Below are 14715 nucleotides of genomic sequence, written 5' to 3' on the forward strand. Positions count from 1 at the left end.
TTCTTCTGTCTCTAAAATCAGTAATTAATAATAATAATAGTAATAATAATAATAAACATATACTCGGGTGAGGATTTAAAAAAGAATGCCTTCAGTAGTTTATTTGAAGCATATTATTTTTTTCTCAAAAATTTCACAAACGACTTACTTAAAAAAATTATTAAAGCCTTACTGTTTGGGAAGCACTGAGCCAAAGGCTTTATATGTGCTACCTCATTTAATCCCCTATACAACCCTGTGATGTACGTAAGATTCTCTCCCCCACCCCCCGCCCCCATTTTTCATAAGCAAGGCTACGGAGGCCTAGCAGGGTTAGGCAATGTGCCCAGGGCCACACAGCTACAGAGAGGAGAGGCGGGTTCTGAGTCTGGGTTGGCCTGACTGCCTTACCTCTAATTTCCTTACTTTTCTGCTGAAATCGTGTAGAGAACCAGATCACAGGGCATATTTAACAGAGGCTGTCCAGGTCTCGTCAATATGGAAGAGAATAACTTTCCAAACTTGCTCTTCTTCTTCACCTGTTAGGTACTCACAATAACTGTGATGAAATAAATCATCAAAAGTAACACCTTTTCATTCAAGAAATTCTGGGTAAAAACTAGACATCTTTCTGAGTACATGGCTAAGCCCGGAGTTACTAGCCGTGCGCCAAGGGCAAGAGCTCACACCTTTCATTCTGAGCGGGGGTTTAACGGAGGCGTGGCCGGGCGTTAAAGGGATGATGGAAGCGATCAGAAATGGGTTGCACTTAGGGACGGAACACAATGTGCTAAGCCACGTGCTCCGCGTGCACTTCATGTGCTTATGGCTTCAATGCTCAACTCAACCTTGTGAGGTAACTATTATTATTCCCATTTTCAGAGGGCTTGGCGAGCTCCTCTTGTCTCTCCAAGGTCACTTGACTAAGACATAGGGAACCAGGGTTCTAACAAGGGTCTGAGTGTTCATTAACCTCACCCCTTGCCTTGGGGGTAAGATAGTCTCCAGGAGATGACAAAAAAAGGCCAAGAAAACTAGAGTCTCATTGCTAAGTCCACTTCAGGATTGTGAAAATGAGGGCAGTATGGGAGTAAACCCCACAGTCCAAGCTCACAGGAAAATGAGAAGTGCCAGACTAACAGGGAGCCTACAGCCTTCAGGACTTTTGCTATTTCCTGGACCCTTTTACTATCTTCTGATCATGGTTAGTTGGTTAATTTTTAAAAATGTAACAGCTTTGTTGATTCAATATATGATACAATTCACCTTACATAAAATGTACCATTCACAGAGTTTTAGTATATTCACAGAGTTGTGCACCTACTACCACAATCAATTTTAGACCATTTTCATCATGCCAAAAAAGAAACCCTGTATCCATTAGTAGTCACTCACTATTTCTCTTCAACTATTCCAGCATTTTCTATGGATGCCTATTCTGGTTGAATAATGTTCCATTGCATGGATATATCCCACCCATTAGTTGGTGGAATTGTGGTTGTTTTCACTTTTGGGCTGTTATTAACGTTTGTGTACAATCTTTTGTGTAGACATATGTTTTCATTTCTCTTGGGGAGATACTTAGAAATAGAACTCCAAATAGAACTGCTGTGTCATATGGCAACTCTGCCTAACCTTTAGAGGAACTGCCACAGTGTTTTCTAAAGCAGATGTAACATTTTTCATTCCCAGCAGGAGTGTGTGAGGGTCCCAATTTCTCCACATCCTGGCCAACACTTGTTGGTTACTGCCATCTTAGTGGATGTAGGTTAATCCCTTTTCGTCCTACTAACCCGCTTTCTCAGAATCTTGACAGTAAAATTGCCTTGTAAATTTGGAACACACATAGCACAATTTGAGAAAATACATCTGTTAGCAAAAACTTGCCAACCACCACTTAATTTCCCATTTAATGTCATAAAAATATTCTCCAAATAGTTCATAAGATCATTTATTACAGATTTCTTTTAACATTAATTAGTGCATTCTAAATTGAGTATGTTTAAGTGATTTGCATGTGGGTTTTGAGGGGCACATTCTCTCTCTATAAAGTGAAGAATACCCGTAGTGAGTGATGAGTACTGAGATTGTTCCATCGGAAAGAGCAAGGGCTTCAGAGTTTTACATTTGATTTCCAGTTCTCAGACTACCAGTCAGATGTCTTTTATGATGCAAATATAAAAAAAAAACCCAAGCACTATGACTTGAACAGGTGGGGCTTTATATCAAGTTGTAGGTGTAGTTAGCACAGAGCTGGCTTGATAATTCAATGATACCCCAAGGATCTAGGCTCTTTCTGCCTTTCTCCTCTGTAATCTTGTGTGTTGACCTTAAACCTCAGATGCTGTACCTCCAGGCTTCGCATCCAAGTGCCCTGTAGATGGAGCTTAGTACTGTTACCAACATTGTCCGCTATAGTTGTTAGCTGTGCAATCTTGGAAAAGTTATTTAGTTTTGCTGAACCTTAGCCTCTTGTGAAATGAGGATAAGTAACACCATACTGGGTTATAAGAAAGCAAATTATAAAACTTATAAGAAAGCAAATTATAGGAAATGCTTAAGGCATGAACAACACAAAGGCAATGTTAGAGTATTATGGTGACACTCTAGGTGGACTCCCTAGGCTTATTTTAATTCATTCTTCCATCAAAACCTGACTGATTTGGGAGAGAAATTTAACATAAAGCCATTAAAAAATGATCACTTACAGGATATTAGAAATAATTATTTTATTTACATTATTTTCAAGTAATTGTAATTTTGGACAGATTACTAGAAAAAGATGTTAAATATGCTGAGACTCATTTTCTAGCTATTGTACATAGGTCAAGAGTAAATTCACTCATTCATGCAAACCAGAATATTCACTCAATCTGGCCAATAATTTTTGTTTGTTTTGCCCACTGCTGTATTACTTGAGCCTAGAATGCCAGGGCATTTCCCCCTTCACAGTCTAGTTAAAGAATAATAATAAAAGGGCATCCTAATATATATAAAGAGCTAGGTGCTGTCACAACCGAACGGGCGACTGGTTACCGTGAAGTGCATGGAGCACCTATCAGTCCCCCCCCTCCTCTGGCCCCCCGAGCCGCTCACCATTAGGGGTGGGACTGGGGGCTGTTGAGCAGCAGTGGCCAGTGGCGGCTGCTTCGCCGGATGGCCGTGAGCTTAGTGCAGCAGTCACCCGGGCGGCAGCGAGTTTCACGAAGCAGTCGGAGGGTGGGGAGGTTCCGTGGAGCGTCCAGCAGCGAGCTTCGCGGAGTGGCAGCGAGCTTCATGGAGCAGTCGAGGGGCAGGGGAAGCCTCATGGAGCAGTATCAGGGTTAGTGGAGCATCCGGGAGTGAGGAGCTTCACGTAGCATCGCAGGGCAGCAGAGGCCATGCGACAGAGGCCAGGCTAGGCCTAGGGTCCCTAACCGCGCACAATTTCGTGCACGCTGGGCCTCTAGTATATTATAAATTATAGCCAAAATCAGATAAACCTAACAAAAATTCTGGATTAATGGAGTCCAGATTAATGGGATTTGATCATCTTTTAGAGAAGACATAAAACATTGGCATAACCGTGAATGTTCTCCTCTAGCAAATTTAAAGATGAGCTTCAGTCAGCACAGATAAATATCTGTTCACCTTGTCATTAGAAACACACCCCTGAGTTGAAAAAAATTAGAGAAAATCAATTTTCTAACTAGCAAAAAAATCTTACCTCCCAGGAAAAAGCTGACTTAGAATGAATTTTGTGGTTGAAGTAGTAAGTATCGGATTTAAAAAGGCTCCTCTTGATCCAGGGTTCTTTGTGTATTTTCCAGTTTGGCAGGTAGGTAGAAATCAGCGTTTGTAAGGTTTCACTTCCAACACTCGTGGTTCTATTTTCCAGTAAAATCACAGATATCGACAGGCATTTTACCTCCACCCACACACTTATTTTACCAGTGACAGGACAGTGGCATTTCCTCCATGGAAAATCAGGGCTTCCTTCTAGGTTGGGTTGAAGTTATAAAGTAGAGGAATTGTGTATTACTTCAAGAATTTCGTTCAGTGCCTTTGTAGTGACCATATTAGCAGATACGCATGGCCATTCACATACCCTTCTGTATACTTAATATAGTTTGCTATGTATCAATGGATAGTGATTTAAAAAAAAAAAAGAACCTCTGCTACTAAGTGTCTATCTACTGATGTCCCAATACCATCAACAGGTTCATGTAAATATGTTCTTTATCTTGGAAACTTGTAATATCTGGCACAGTGCCTTCTACTCAATAAATGCTTGTTGAATGAAAATTATGGTGGCCCTTCATTCCATTCCATCCAAAATAACAGTAAATATTTATTTAGCATTTGTGTCTTCTTGGCATCATATTAAATTCTAGAGATTAAAAAGTATAGACACTGTCTCTGTGCATGAAAAATTCATACATTTTTTAGAACAATGCCAATGGTGGAATTTTCAGGTGCCCAGAAAGACCAATAGGGCAATTATTTTTAGATGATATATAATTTCAGACCCCCTAAAATCAATTGTTTATTCTGCCAACTCATAAGATCTGCTTGTTTTTGCCACACCTTTTTCATATTCATAACAACCAGAAAGAGTTCTTAGATACGATTCTAAATATTTTCATGGCTCTGACGTTATGTTTCAGTAATTCTTTTAGGACTTGATGGGCATCTCACATTTTAAAATCCCTTTCCTCCCCAATGCTGTACTTTGTACTCAGAAAGCTAACTGTGGTTGGGGACAAACACAAACTTATTCGTATTACTTTCTATTCATGACCACTAACCTCAACTGGGCCCAGAGAGCCACCCAGTAATCCCACTACATTTCAAATGGCCAAGTCACTTCTCCACATAATATTTTTTTTCTGTTTTCTCTCATCTCTGGTCTCCAACATTCTTCATTCTCTACTGATCACCTGCTTCCTATTTCTTTAAGAAAATAGGAGCCATGAGAAATACCACAACCTCCCTCATCTACTGATGTATTGACATCTGTACGCACATACTTGATCTTCTCTTCCACTACTGTAGGTGAACTATCTTTACCGAAGCCAAGTCTCCACTTGTGTACCAGATCTTACCCCTCCTGTCGCGGGAGGACACTGCTCCAACAATGTTCCTCTTTTTCTTCTGCATTATCACCTCTTCTATCTTTATTGGATTATTCCCTTCAGCTTTAAAACATGCTGCCCTCTTGAAAAATACAACCTTCTCTTAGTCCCTCTCTACTACCTTATTTCTCTGCTCCTCTCTATGGCAAAACTTCTCAAAAAAGTTGTCTACATTTTGTCTTTGCTTCTTCTCTTCTCATCATCCTCTTCTTTATTTAATATATATTTTTATTGATTTCAGAGAGGAAGGGAGAGGGAGATGGAACTAGAAACATCAATCACGGGAGAGAATCATTGATTGGCTGCCTGTGCACACCCATACTGGGGATCAAGTCTGCAACCCAGGCATGTGCCTTGACCGGGAATCGAACCGTGACCTCCTGGATCATAGGTTGATACTCAACCTGGGCAGGTCTCATCCTTTTTTTAATCAAGTTTAGTCAAGTTTTTGTCCTCCCTAATGCCAAATCCAGTGGTTTATTCTCAGTTCTTATTTTCCTAAGCAAAATCATTTTCTAGCAGGAGCACTTCATGCCGGCTTTTTACTTCCTTCTTCCGGCTGCCAGGATGGACACCACCCCCTCTTGGTTCTCCTACTTCCTGGATGGTTTTTCTCAGTCTCTTTGGTTGATTCCTTTTCATTTCCAGTGAAGGAATAGGCCCTCGCAGCAGTATCCTAGGATCTCTTATTATCTCTATCTAAAACTCCTTACCTAAAAGGCCTCATCCAAATATATGGTGTAAAACCCTTTATTTATCTCCAATCCCGACTTCTCTTCTGAACTGCAGCTAACATATATCTAACATCGTCTCAACATTTCCTCTTAGAACTCCAAAAGGTAACTGAAAGCTAACATTTTCAACATCAAACACCCAGTTTCCTCTCCCCAGACTTGCATTCAGTAAATGGCCACTCCGTCCTTCACATTACTCAGGTGAAAATCCACTGGCCTCCACCTGGATTCTTCTGTGCCAACGATCAGCAAAATGCACTGGCTCTATCTTCAAAAGTTAACCTCTTTTCACTACGTACATAGCAATCCTGGTCTAAGCCACATCATCTCTCATCTGACTTAGTACAAGAACTTCCTAAGTGATGCCCTAGCCTCAACCTTTGCCCTCCTACAGTTCATTAGTTATTCACAAGAAGCCACCATCACCCTTTTCACATGCACGTCAGATCATGCCACTCTTCTGCTCAAAATCTCTCATTTCACTCAAATCTAAACCAGGGTCCTTGCAGGACCGACGTGACCTTACAATGCCTACTAAATCTCCCTCCTCCTAGCTCTCTAACTGCTTCTCTAGCCCCTTCCCATCTCCCTCACTCTGCCAAGTTTCCTTGACCTCCTTACTGTTTACTGTTCTTTGGACGGGATAAGCAAGGGATAAGCAAGGGCCTTTGCAGGTTGCCTAGATGTTCTTCCTCCAGAAACTCACAAGACTTGATTGTTTACCGCTCTAATGTTACCTTCTCAGATTCACCTTCCTCATCTCCCTGAAACAAAAAAATTCCCCCACCCTTACTGCTTGCACTTCCTAACCCCTTTTTGCCTTATTTTTCTTCTGAACATGTATCATTAAAGGACATACTATATATTTATTTGTTTCTACCAATATGTACGTTCCACAAAGTTTGGGACGTTAGCTGACTTGTTTATTGTTGTTCATTTATGTAGTATTTTGATGTATAAATGTATTCATTATTTGGTAACATAAGGCTGGTTCCTCTTTACCTCCCTGGAATTTTGTCTAAAGTAGTGCTTGGAACATAGTGGGTATTAAATACATGTTGTTTAATGAGTGATGAAATAAACGAAAGATACTATCACCATTATCAACATAAGTTGACAGTGTTTATTGAAAATCTGTTAATTACAACTAGAGCTAGATGCTCAGGACACTTCTGAAAATATAAATCGTGCTGACCCACTTTAACAAATACTCTGTCATGTATTAATTAGTACATGAAATAAAGAAATAGAAATAAGAAATTAAAAAACTTTGTAATATATGGTTTTAAATAAAAGTAGTCCCAAAGTATAGTCAGTCATTATTATTGAAATCTTCATCTAAAATAGCGCTTGGTCTAGATGCCAATATGAGAGGAGGTTTTAAAAGCAGAATTAAATTATCCATTTTATGGTTAATGTCGGTTTGAGAATACATTTTCATTTTGACTTGTGGTCTTAATATGTGCGGTAAAAGAATTAGCCACAAACCAATTAAGAATATGCTTGTGGTTTTCTCTAACTGGAAAATATTCACAGATGCCCTACTTAGTACTTACACATAGTTGCCATTTTCTGATTTTCACATTTTAATTCTTTTTTAGCATGAGGCTAGCGTGCTTTATAACAAATTATCCTCTAATTTGTTTATGTAACACCTTACTTCGGAAAGAATGTAAGTCAACTATGTAAACACTTGGATTTAACGGCATGATTTGACCTCAGATACAAACAATATAAAATTTCACTTGATATAAAGCAATTTTAAAACTTTCATGTTTATTCTTTTAAATGCGTAAAAGTCACATGTCGTAAGTACCTTTTAAGTCATATTAATAACTGTTTTTATTTGTTTTTTGTTAATCCTCACCCAAGGATATTTTTCCATTGATTTTTAGGGAGAGTAGAAGAGAGAGGGATATATTTAGAGAAACATCAATGTGAGAGAAACAATTGGTCTCATCAATTGGTTGCCTCCTGCATGAGCCCCGAACAGGGCCCAGGCCGGGGAGGAGCCTGCAACCGAGGTACATGCCCTTGACCGGAATCGAACCTGGGACTCTGGTCCGCAGGCCAATGCTCTATCCACTGAACCACATCGGCTAGGGCAATAACTGTTTTCTAATATGTGAAGCCATGCTCAATGCTTTCTTATTTAATTTACTCATTTACTCATGATAACAGGATGTTATTATTTCTGCTTTACAGATGAGTAAACTGAAGTACATAGAGATTAAGTGAGGGGCTTCCACTCTCACAATTTATCGAGGGGCAGAGCTGAAATTCGAACCTACGTCTGTCTCTAAAACCCAGGCCCTGTGCTTTTCATCACCATGATATGTCCTTCTTGTCCTCTCATGGTGCTCATGGTGATCTCCCTGCTGGTGAGAGGACAGAGGCAGCGCTGGAAAATATATACTGACAGTTAGAAACCTGAGCTGAACAAGATCGAGTAGCTGCTGCCACCTGCACGCTGTGGACCCCTCTCCCCCCACCCTCTGTCAGCCTTACAGGGATTTTTTGATTGCCTGCTGAGGTTATCCGGCTCTGATAGTGGCAATAAGTTTAAAAAACAGAAATATAATTCATGTAGTAATTTGATTTATAAATGCATTTATTTCATGGTAGTATAAGGCTGGTTCCTCTTTTCCTCCCTGGAGTTTTGTGTCTTAGCAAGCATGTTACTCTGGATTCCAACAATTCTAAGTGTCTGGCAAGTTATAATCCTGGCTGGGGGACTGTGGGGCTGGAGAAATTCAAAAGTTGCTGTATAGACACATAATAGGAACAGGACCCAAAGTGGAGCCCCAGGGATGAAATGCCAGTGATTTATAAAATGTTTCTTCCCCACAAAGCCTATCAAGTCAGCCCCTCAGGACAGAGAGCAGTTAATGGTATTAGAGAAAGAATCAGGCGGTGCTTGCCTCTGCGGCACTAATACTATGATTGGAGCAGCGCAGAAGATGGAGAAGACCCCTGAATGAAAATGACATACAAATCTGTGAAGTGTTCTATTTGTGAAATATAAAAATATAAGGTACCTGTCTTTTCACCTTTGTTCAAATTCCAAGGTTATTTCCCTTCTAAATTAGATTTCTATATCAAGTTAGGTTTCACAATGTAGTACAATTAACTTAGGAATCTGCAAGTAATACACCAATGGCAATTAATATAGAGATAGAACCTAGGCCATGATCACAGCTCCCAAAACAGGGAGAAAAGAGAAAACAATCTTTTAAAAAATGCTTCACTTCTTTGGTTGTCTCTTAAGTGTGATGGAGAGAAAATTATTAAAAATGGAAAACTGAGAGCTGTGGCTGGGTAGCTCAATTGGTTAGAGAGTCATCTAGATACGCCAAGGTTGCAGGTTCAATCTCCGGTCAGGGCGCATATGAGAAACAACCAATTAATACATAAATAAGTGGAACAACAGATCAATGTCTCTTCTCTCTGTCTCTCCCTCTTTCCTTCCTTACCTCTCTCTCTCTCTCTCTCTCTCTCTTTCTCTCTCTCTCTCTCCTTCTCTCTCGAATCAATGAATTTTTTAAAATGGCACACAAACAAAGGCAAACTGAGGATATGAGAAAGGCAGCATGCTATTGACAATAATGGAGTAACTGACAAGAAATGCTGATTTTGCCTGGCCGGTGTGGCTCAGTGGTTGAGCACTGACCCACGAACCAGGAGGTCATGGTTCGATTCCTGGGTTGCAGGCTTGATCCCCAGTGTGGGGTATGCAGGAGGCATCCGATCAATGATTCTCTCTCATCATTGATGTTTCTATCTCCTTTCCCTTTTGCATTTCTCTGAAATCAATAAAGATATATTTTTTAAAAAATCTTACAGCAGAAAAGGACATCTCCCTGGTCTTCTGATTCCTGAGGGGAAAGGAAAGAGGAAGAGACTGAGGCCCAGACCCAGTTATTCTTGAGTAGAATCACCCCACTTTCAAGAGGGAAAGGAGAGCGAGGGGCAGGACAAGAAGCGGGGACGTTTAAAGACAATTTCTCCTTACAGAACCAGAAAACGAGGAAAGAGACATTCCCCAGTACTCTCCTCTCCACTACTCCCAATTTCCCACCCCTTAAAATATTACAGAGTAAATTTTTTCAAAGATTTAAAAGAGAGGCTCAGACTTTTTGTTCAAAGGTAATATCAGTTAATAAAATGTTAAGTGTCAGCCTTAACAAGTAACTGGAAATTTTAATTGGTGGGTTAGAGATCCTCAATTATTCACTTATAAAAACTTAGATAAATATAATTGGAAGTGATAATTTAATAGCTCTCGATAGCTCTCATTCCAAAGTGGGTCTCTCTCCTCTATCTTTTCCATCCCCTCATCTAATCAAACCACCAGAGCCAGTCATTTCTAACCTCAAAATATGTAGAAGATCTTTTTGACCTGGTCTGCTCTACTTCAAATTATTTCTTATACTTTCATGCCCCAGAGTATTGAACTTGTTGAACTTTCTCAAAACTGGCATGTCATTTCATTTATTTGTTTCAGAACATACTGTTTTTTCCCTATCTGGAAGATTAGTCTTCCCCTATCTCATCCAAATCTCCTGCGCCCATCACCCCTCATCTCATTCTTATGGTTATCCTACATCTGAGCCCTTGCACTGAGCCCCTATGAAATGCCCTTTCCCAGAGGGTGCTCATGTGTTTCAAGCTATGTCCAGAGTTGACTTACTCAATCGGCACAGTAGGCATAGTGCCTGGGGCCCATAATACTTTCAGGAGCCCTTGAAAATGTTTAATTTCACTTAAAATCAAAAGGAAAAAATTAAACGTTCAGTCCGAGAAAATGTTTTAATATGTGATATTAATATATTTGCTTTTATAGCAACAGTTGTAAAATATTATAAAAACACAGGTATGTACACACATATATATAAACCCACCTACACACATACATACTTTTTTTTTTCTTAATAGAAGGAGTCCATGAAGGCAAAATTGTTTAGGTCCCATGAAAGTCACATTGTAGTCATAGATAGTCTTTTTTTAAATTCTCAAAATAAAATCAAGTTTGATCTCTTTTTTTCCAGTAAATGTTGATTTCTGAAAGCAGGTTAAAAAGGTAGCATCAAAAAATTCAGGAATAATTAATTCAAGCCAAACATAACTGGTAATTATGATCTTTTTTTTTTTTTAAAGTTTAGAGACAGAAGAAGAACAACAATATCTCGCCTCAAATTATATTAACATCTCTACTGATTCATTACAAGGAGGCAAGAAGTATTTGGTTTGGGTCCAAGCTGCAAATGTTCTAGGTACAGAGAAGTCAAAACAACTGCAAGTTCACCTGGATGATATAGGTAAAGAATAAGAAATTCTAGCCGAAACCGGTTTGGCTCAGTGGCTAGAGCGTCGGCCTGCGGACTGAAGGGTCCCGGGTTCGATTCCGGTCAAGGGCATGTACCTTGGTTGCGGGCACATCCCCAGTGGGGAGTGTGCAGGAGGCAGCTGGTTGATGTTTCTCTCTCATCGATGTTTCTCTCTGTCTCTCTCCTTTCCTCTCTGTAAAAACTCAATAAAATATATTTAAAAAAAAATAAGAAATTCTATACCGTATTTACAAATAAACAACTATTTGTGCTGACCTAGTTAAGTGAAGTCTAGATTTAAAAGGAGTTCCCTGAAAGATCTTGTAGATCATGATAAAGAAAACAAGAATTACCCATAATTTCTACACGGCTGTATCTGTTTTTTAAAATACTGATAACTTTTTATGTTCAAGGATTGTTCTAAGGCAGTGATTCTCAACCTTCCTCATGCCATGACCCTTTAATACAGTTCCTCATGTTGTGGTGACCCCCAATTTCATTGTTACAAATTGAACACAATTAAAGCATAGTGATTAATCACAAAAACAATATGTAGTTATATATGTGTTTTCCGACGGTCTTAGGAGACCCCTGTGAAAAGGTCATTAGACCCCTAAAGGGGTCGCAACCCACAGGTTGAGAACCGCTGTTCTAAGGGCTACGGGGAATAAAATAGATAAGGTACCTGCTGCCCTAAATATCTTAAAGTCTAACAGGGAAGAGGGAAGGAAATAAGAATTAGAATAAAGTATTATGAGTCTTATGTTCTGAGAAGGGCACATAATAAAGAATTTCTTCTGTATGCACTATTGTGGAAGTTTTGTTTTTATTTTGAAAAGTTTTACAAAATACATAGAAAATTGTGGAGAATTTTGTAGACATCTTTATCAGCCAAATTTAACAAATGTTAATATTTTTTTGCTTCAGATATTTTTAGACCTTGCCTTTTTTGACTTACAATATAGAATAAATATTTCTATTAGTTTAATCTACAATAGTATTTTAATAAATGTCATTAACTAGTCACTATTGTTGAAGATTTAGACTGTTTTCAAATTTTCACCGTTATAAATTATTGCCACGAACAACCTTTTAGTTAAAGTTTTGCTTGTAGTTGGTTTTCTCCTGAAGATAAATTTCAAAAAGTAATTTGGCCTTTTACAACTTGAGCATTTTATAACTATATCCCAGCTCTAAAACCAGAGTTCAGCCAATGAACACCAAATGTGAGTCTCCCTCTTTGATAGTCCTCATCCCAGTTATTCCTGTTTTTATCATAATAGCCCACCCTCATCTGTGGATTTGCTTTATGTGATTTCAGTTATGTGTGGTCAACTGTGGTCCAAAAATATTAAATGAAAAATTCCAGGAATAAACAATTCACAAGTTTTAAATAGTTTACCATTTTGAGTAGGGTGGTTAAGTCTCGAGCCATCCTGTTAAATTCTGCCCAGGTTGTGAATCATCCTTTTATCCAGTATATCCACCCGCTATATTAGTATATACCCTTTCTATTTAGCAGTTACTTAGTAGCTGTGTTGGTTACCAGATTTACTGTCACATTGTTTGTGTTCAAGTAACCCTTATTTTACTTAGTAATGCCACAAAATGCAAGAGTAGTGATGCTGACAATTCAGATATTCCAGAGAGAAGCATAAAGGGCCTCCTTTAAGTGAAAAGGTAAGACTAGTACAAAATATATTATGAAAGAGAGTGCACATTCACATAACTTTTACTGTAATTGTTCTATTTTATTTCTAGTTGTTGTTTATCTCTTACTGTGCCTAATTATAAGTTAAACTTTATCACAGGTATGTATGTACAGGAAAAAACATGGTATTCCTAGGGTTTGGTACTACCTGTGGCTTTAGGCATCCACTGGAGTCTTGGACCTGTCAGCCCCGGATAAGGAAGATTACTCTATGAAGGATGATTTCAGCAGGCTAGCATTTATGCAGCACTTTCTTCAGGCAAGCTGCTATTACACACATCCTCTTATTTAACCCTCACAACAGCTCTATTTTGCAGAAGATATTATAATGTATATATGAGAAAACTGAGGCTAAGTTGCCTTAAGAAATTTGAGATTGCAGAGCTAAGGAGCTTCTAATTCCAACATCCTCAACTACTATCCTCAGTTTTTATTTAAACACACAGTACAATGTGACTGACAATTTTCCTGTTGACTAATAACTTAAGAGATGTGATGCCTTCTTATGGGGCACAACATGGGTATCTTTGGGGGATCACAAAGCTCTTCTTAATTCATTAATTAATATCTTAATCATTTAAGGTATTAATTAATATCTTAATTTCTCAACTTCTGTCTTGACTAATGCCATCTATCTAAACTAACAGTATTAGTCTAAAACTCTGTCACTATGCTCTGAATTTTGGATTTGAAATAAACACTGCTGACTATGGTGATGAAAAATAATTCCATTGCATATATTCTTGGAGTTACAGTTCTCTTGACCATGACCTATATATTTTAGTAAATTTACATTTTGAGGTAAGATGGGGTAACATGCTCTTACCTCATAATAATTGCATAATAATACATAAGGTATTATTAATACATAGATAATAAATACATAATAATTACACATAAAATTTCACTAAAGATCTGGGATGAGGCAAATAACCCTTTGAAACAAACTGCCCAATGACTAGAGGCGTGCTGCAAATAATTTCTATTAACGTTTTACTGCAAGATGGAAAATCCCCAAGGTAACTACAGACACAATACTTCATCTCATGCACCTGGCCTTGGCTTTTGTCTTCCTTCCTCAGACATATCCAAATCCAGAGAGGTTTCTGCCCCCCGTGCTCAAAAAGGCCACCTTGGGTCCCCAAGGACCTGAGCACAGGCTGCAGTTAATGAGTCTGTATGCAACCTCCATGGAAATCAAGAGCTCAAACTCGTAGAGTAGCAGCATTTCTTTGAGCAATAGTTTAACTGTCAAATGAGCTCTGACAGGCCATGTGCATTTCATAAACAAACCAAAATATTGTCTTATTATCTTCTATTTTTTTCTTGTAAAATATTAAGTAGATCATTCAAGTAAAAAAAAATTTTTTTACAGAAACAAAAATTCAAAGGGTTTATGCCAAAAAGCAAAGAGATTCACCTTGATGGATTAATGATGATTAAAGGCTATCATATCCCCTATCATTTGGGCAATATGATTTTTAGTAACTAAATTAGTATTAGCAGTGTTACTGTTATTATCATTGTGACCTTATTATGATCATAATATTATTGAATTGTGTTCTAGACAACAAGCATATCACATTAAGTTCTGGAAACAATTACACATGGTACTGTGCCCATTTTACAGATGAAGAAAAAGATAAAATAATTTGCTCAAAGTTGCAGGGCTAGTAGGACAGCTAGATTTCATCCCAAACTTGTTAACTTGTCATAATTAATTATCACCACACCTCCCATAAAACAAAAATCTTATCTTGTCACCACCACCAGCAAATCTGACTTCTTACACTGTGAATAAGGAAGTTTCTTGTTTGGAACTCCTCCTCCTCCTCCTCCTCCTCCTCCTC

General features: G+C 38.5%; 1 protein-coding gene across 1 annotated transcript in view; it reads left to right on the plus strand.

Moving 5' to 3' along the window:
- Window positions 1–14715, plus strand: part of IL23R (interleukin 23 receptor) — a 66731-nt gene that overhangs the window by 12516 nt on the left and 39500 nt on the right. Inside the window, exon 5 of the mRNA XM_006766904.1 lies at window positions 10985–11145. Within this exon, the coding sequence (XP_006766967.1) occupies window positions 10985–11145 (161 nt within the window). The remainder of the gene's footprint in view (window positions 1–10984; window positions 11146–14715) is intronic.

This window comes from Myotis davidii, unplaced genomic scaffold (genome assembly GCF_000327345.1).
Source record: "Myotis davidii unplaced genomic scaffold, ASM32734v1 scaffold122, whole genome shotgun sequence".
Classification (NCBI taxonomy): Eukaryota; Metazoa; Chordata; class Mammalia; order Chiroptera; family Vespertilionidae; genus Myotis; species Myotis davidii.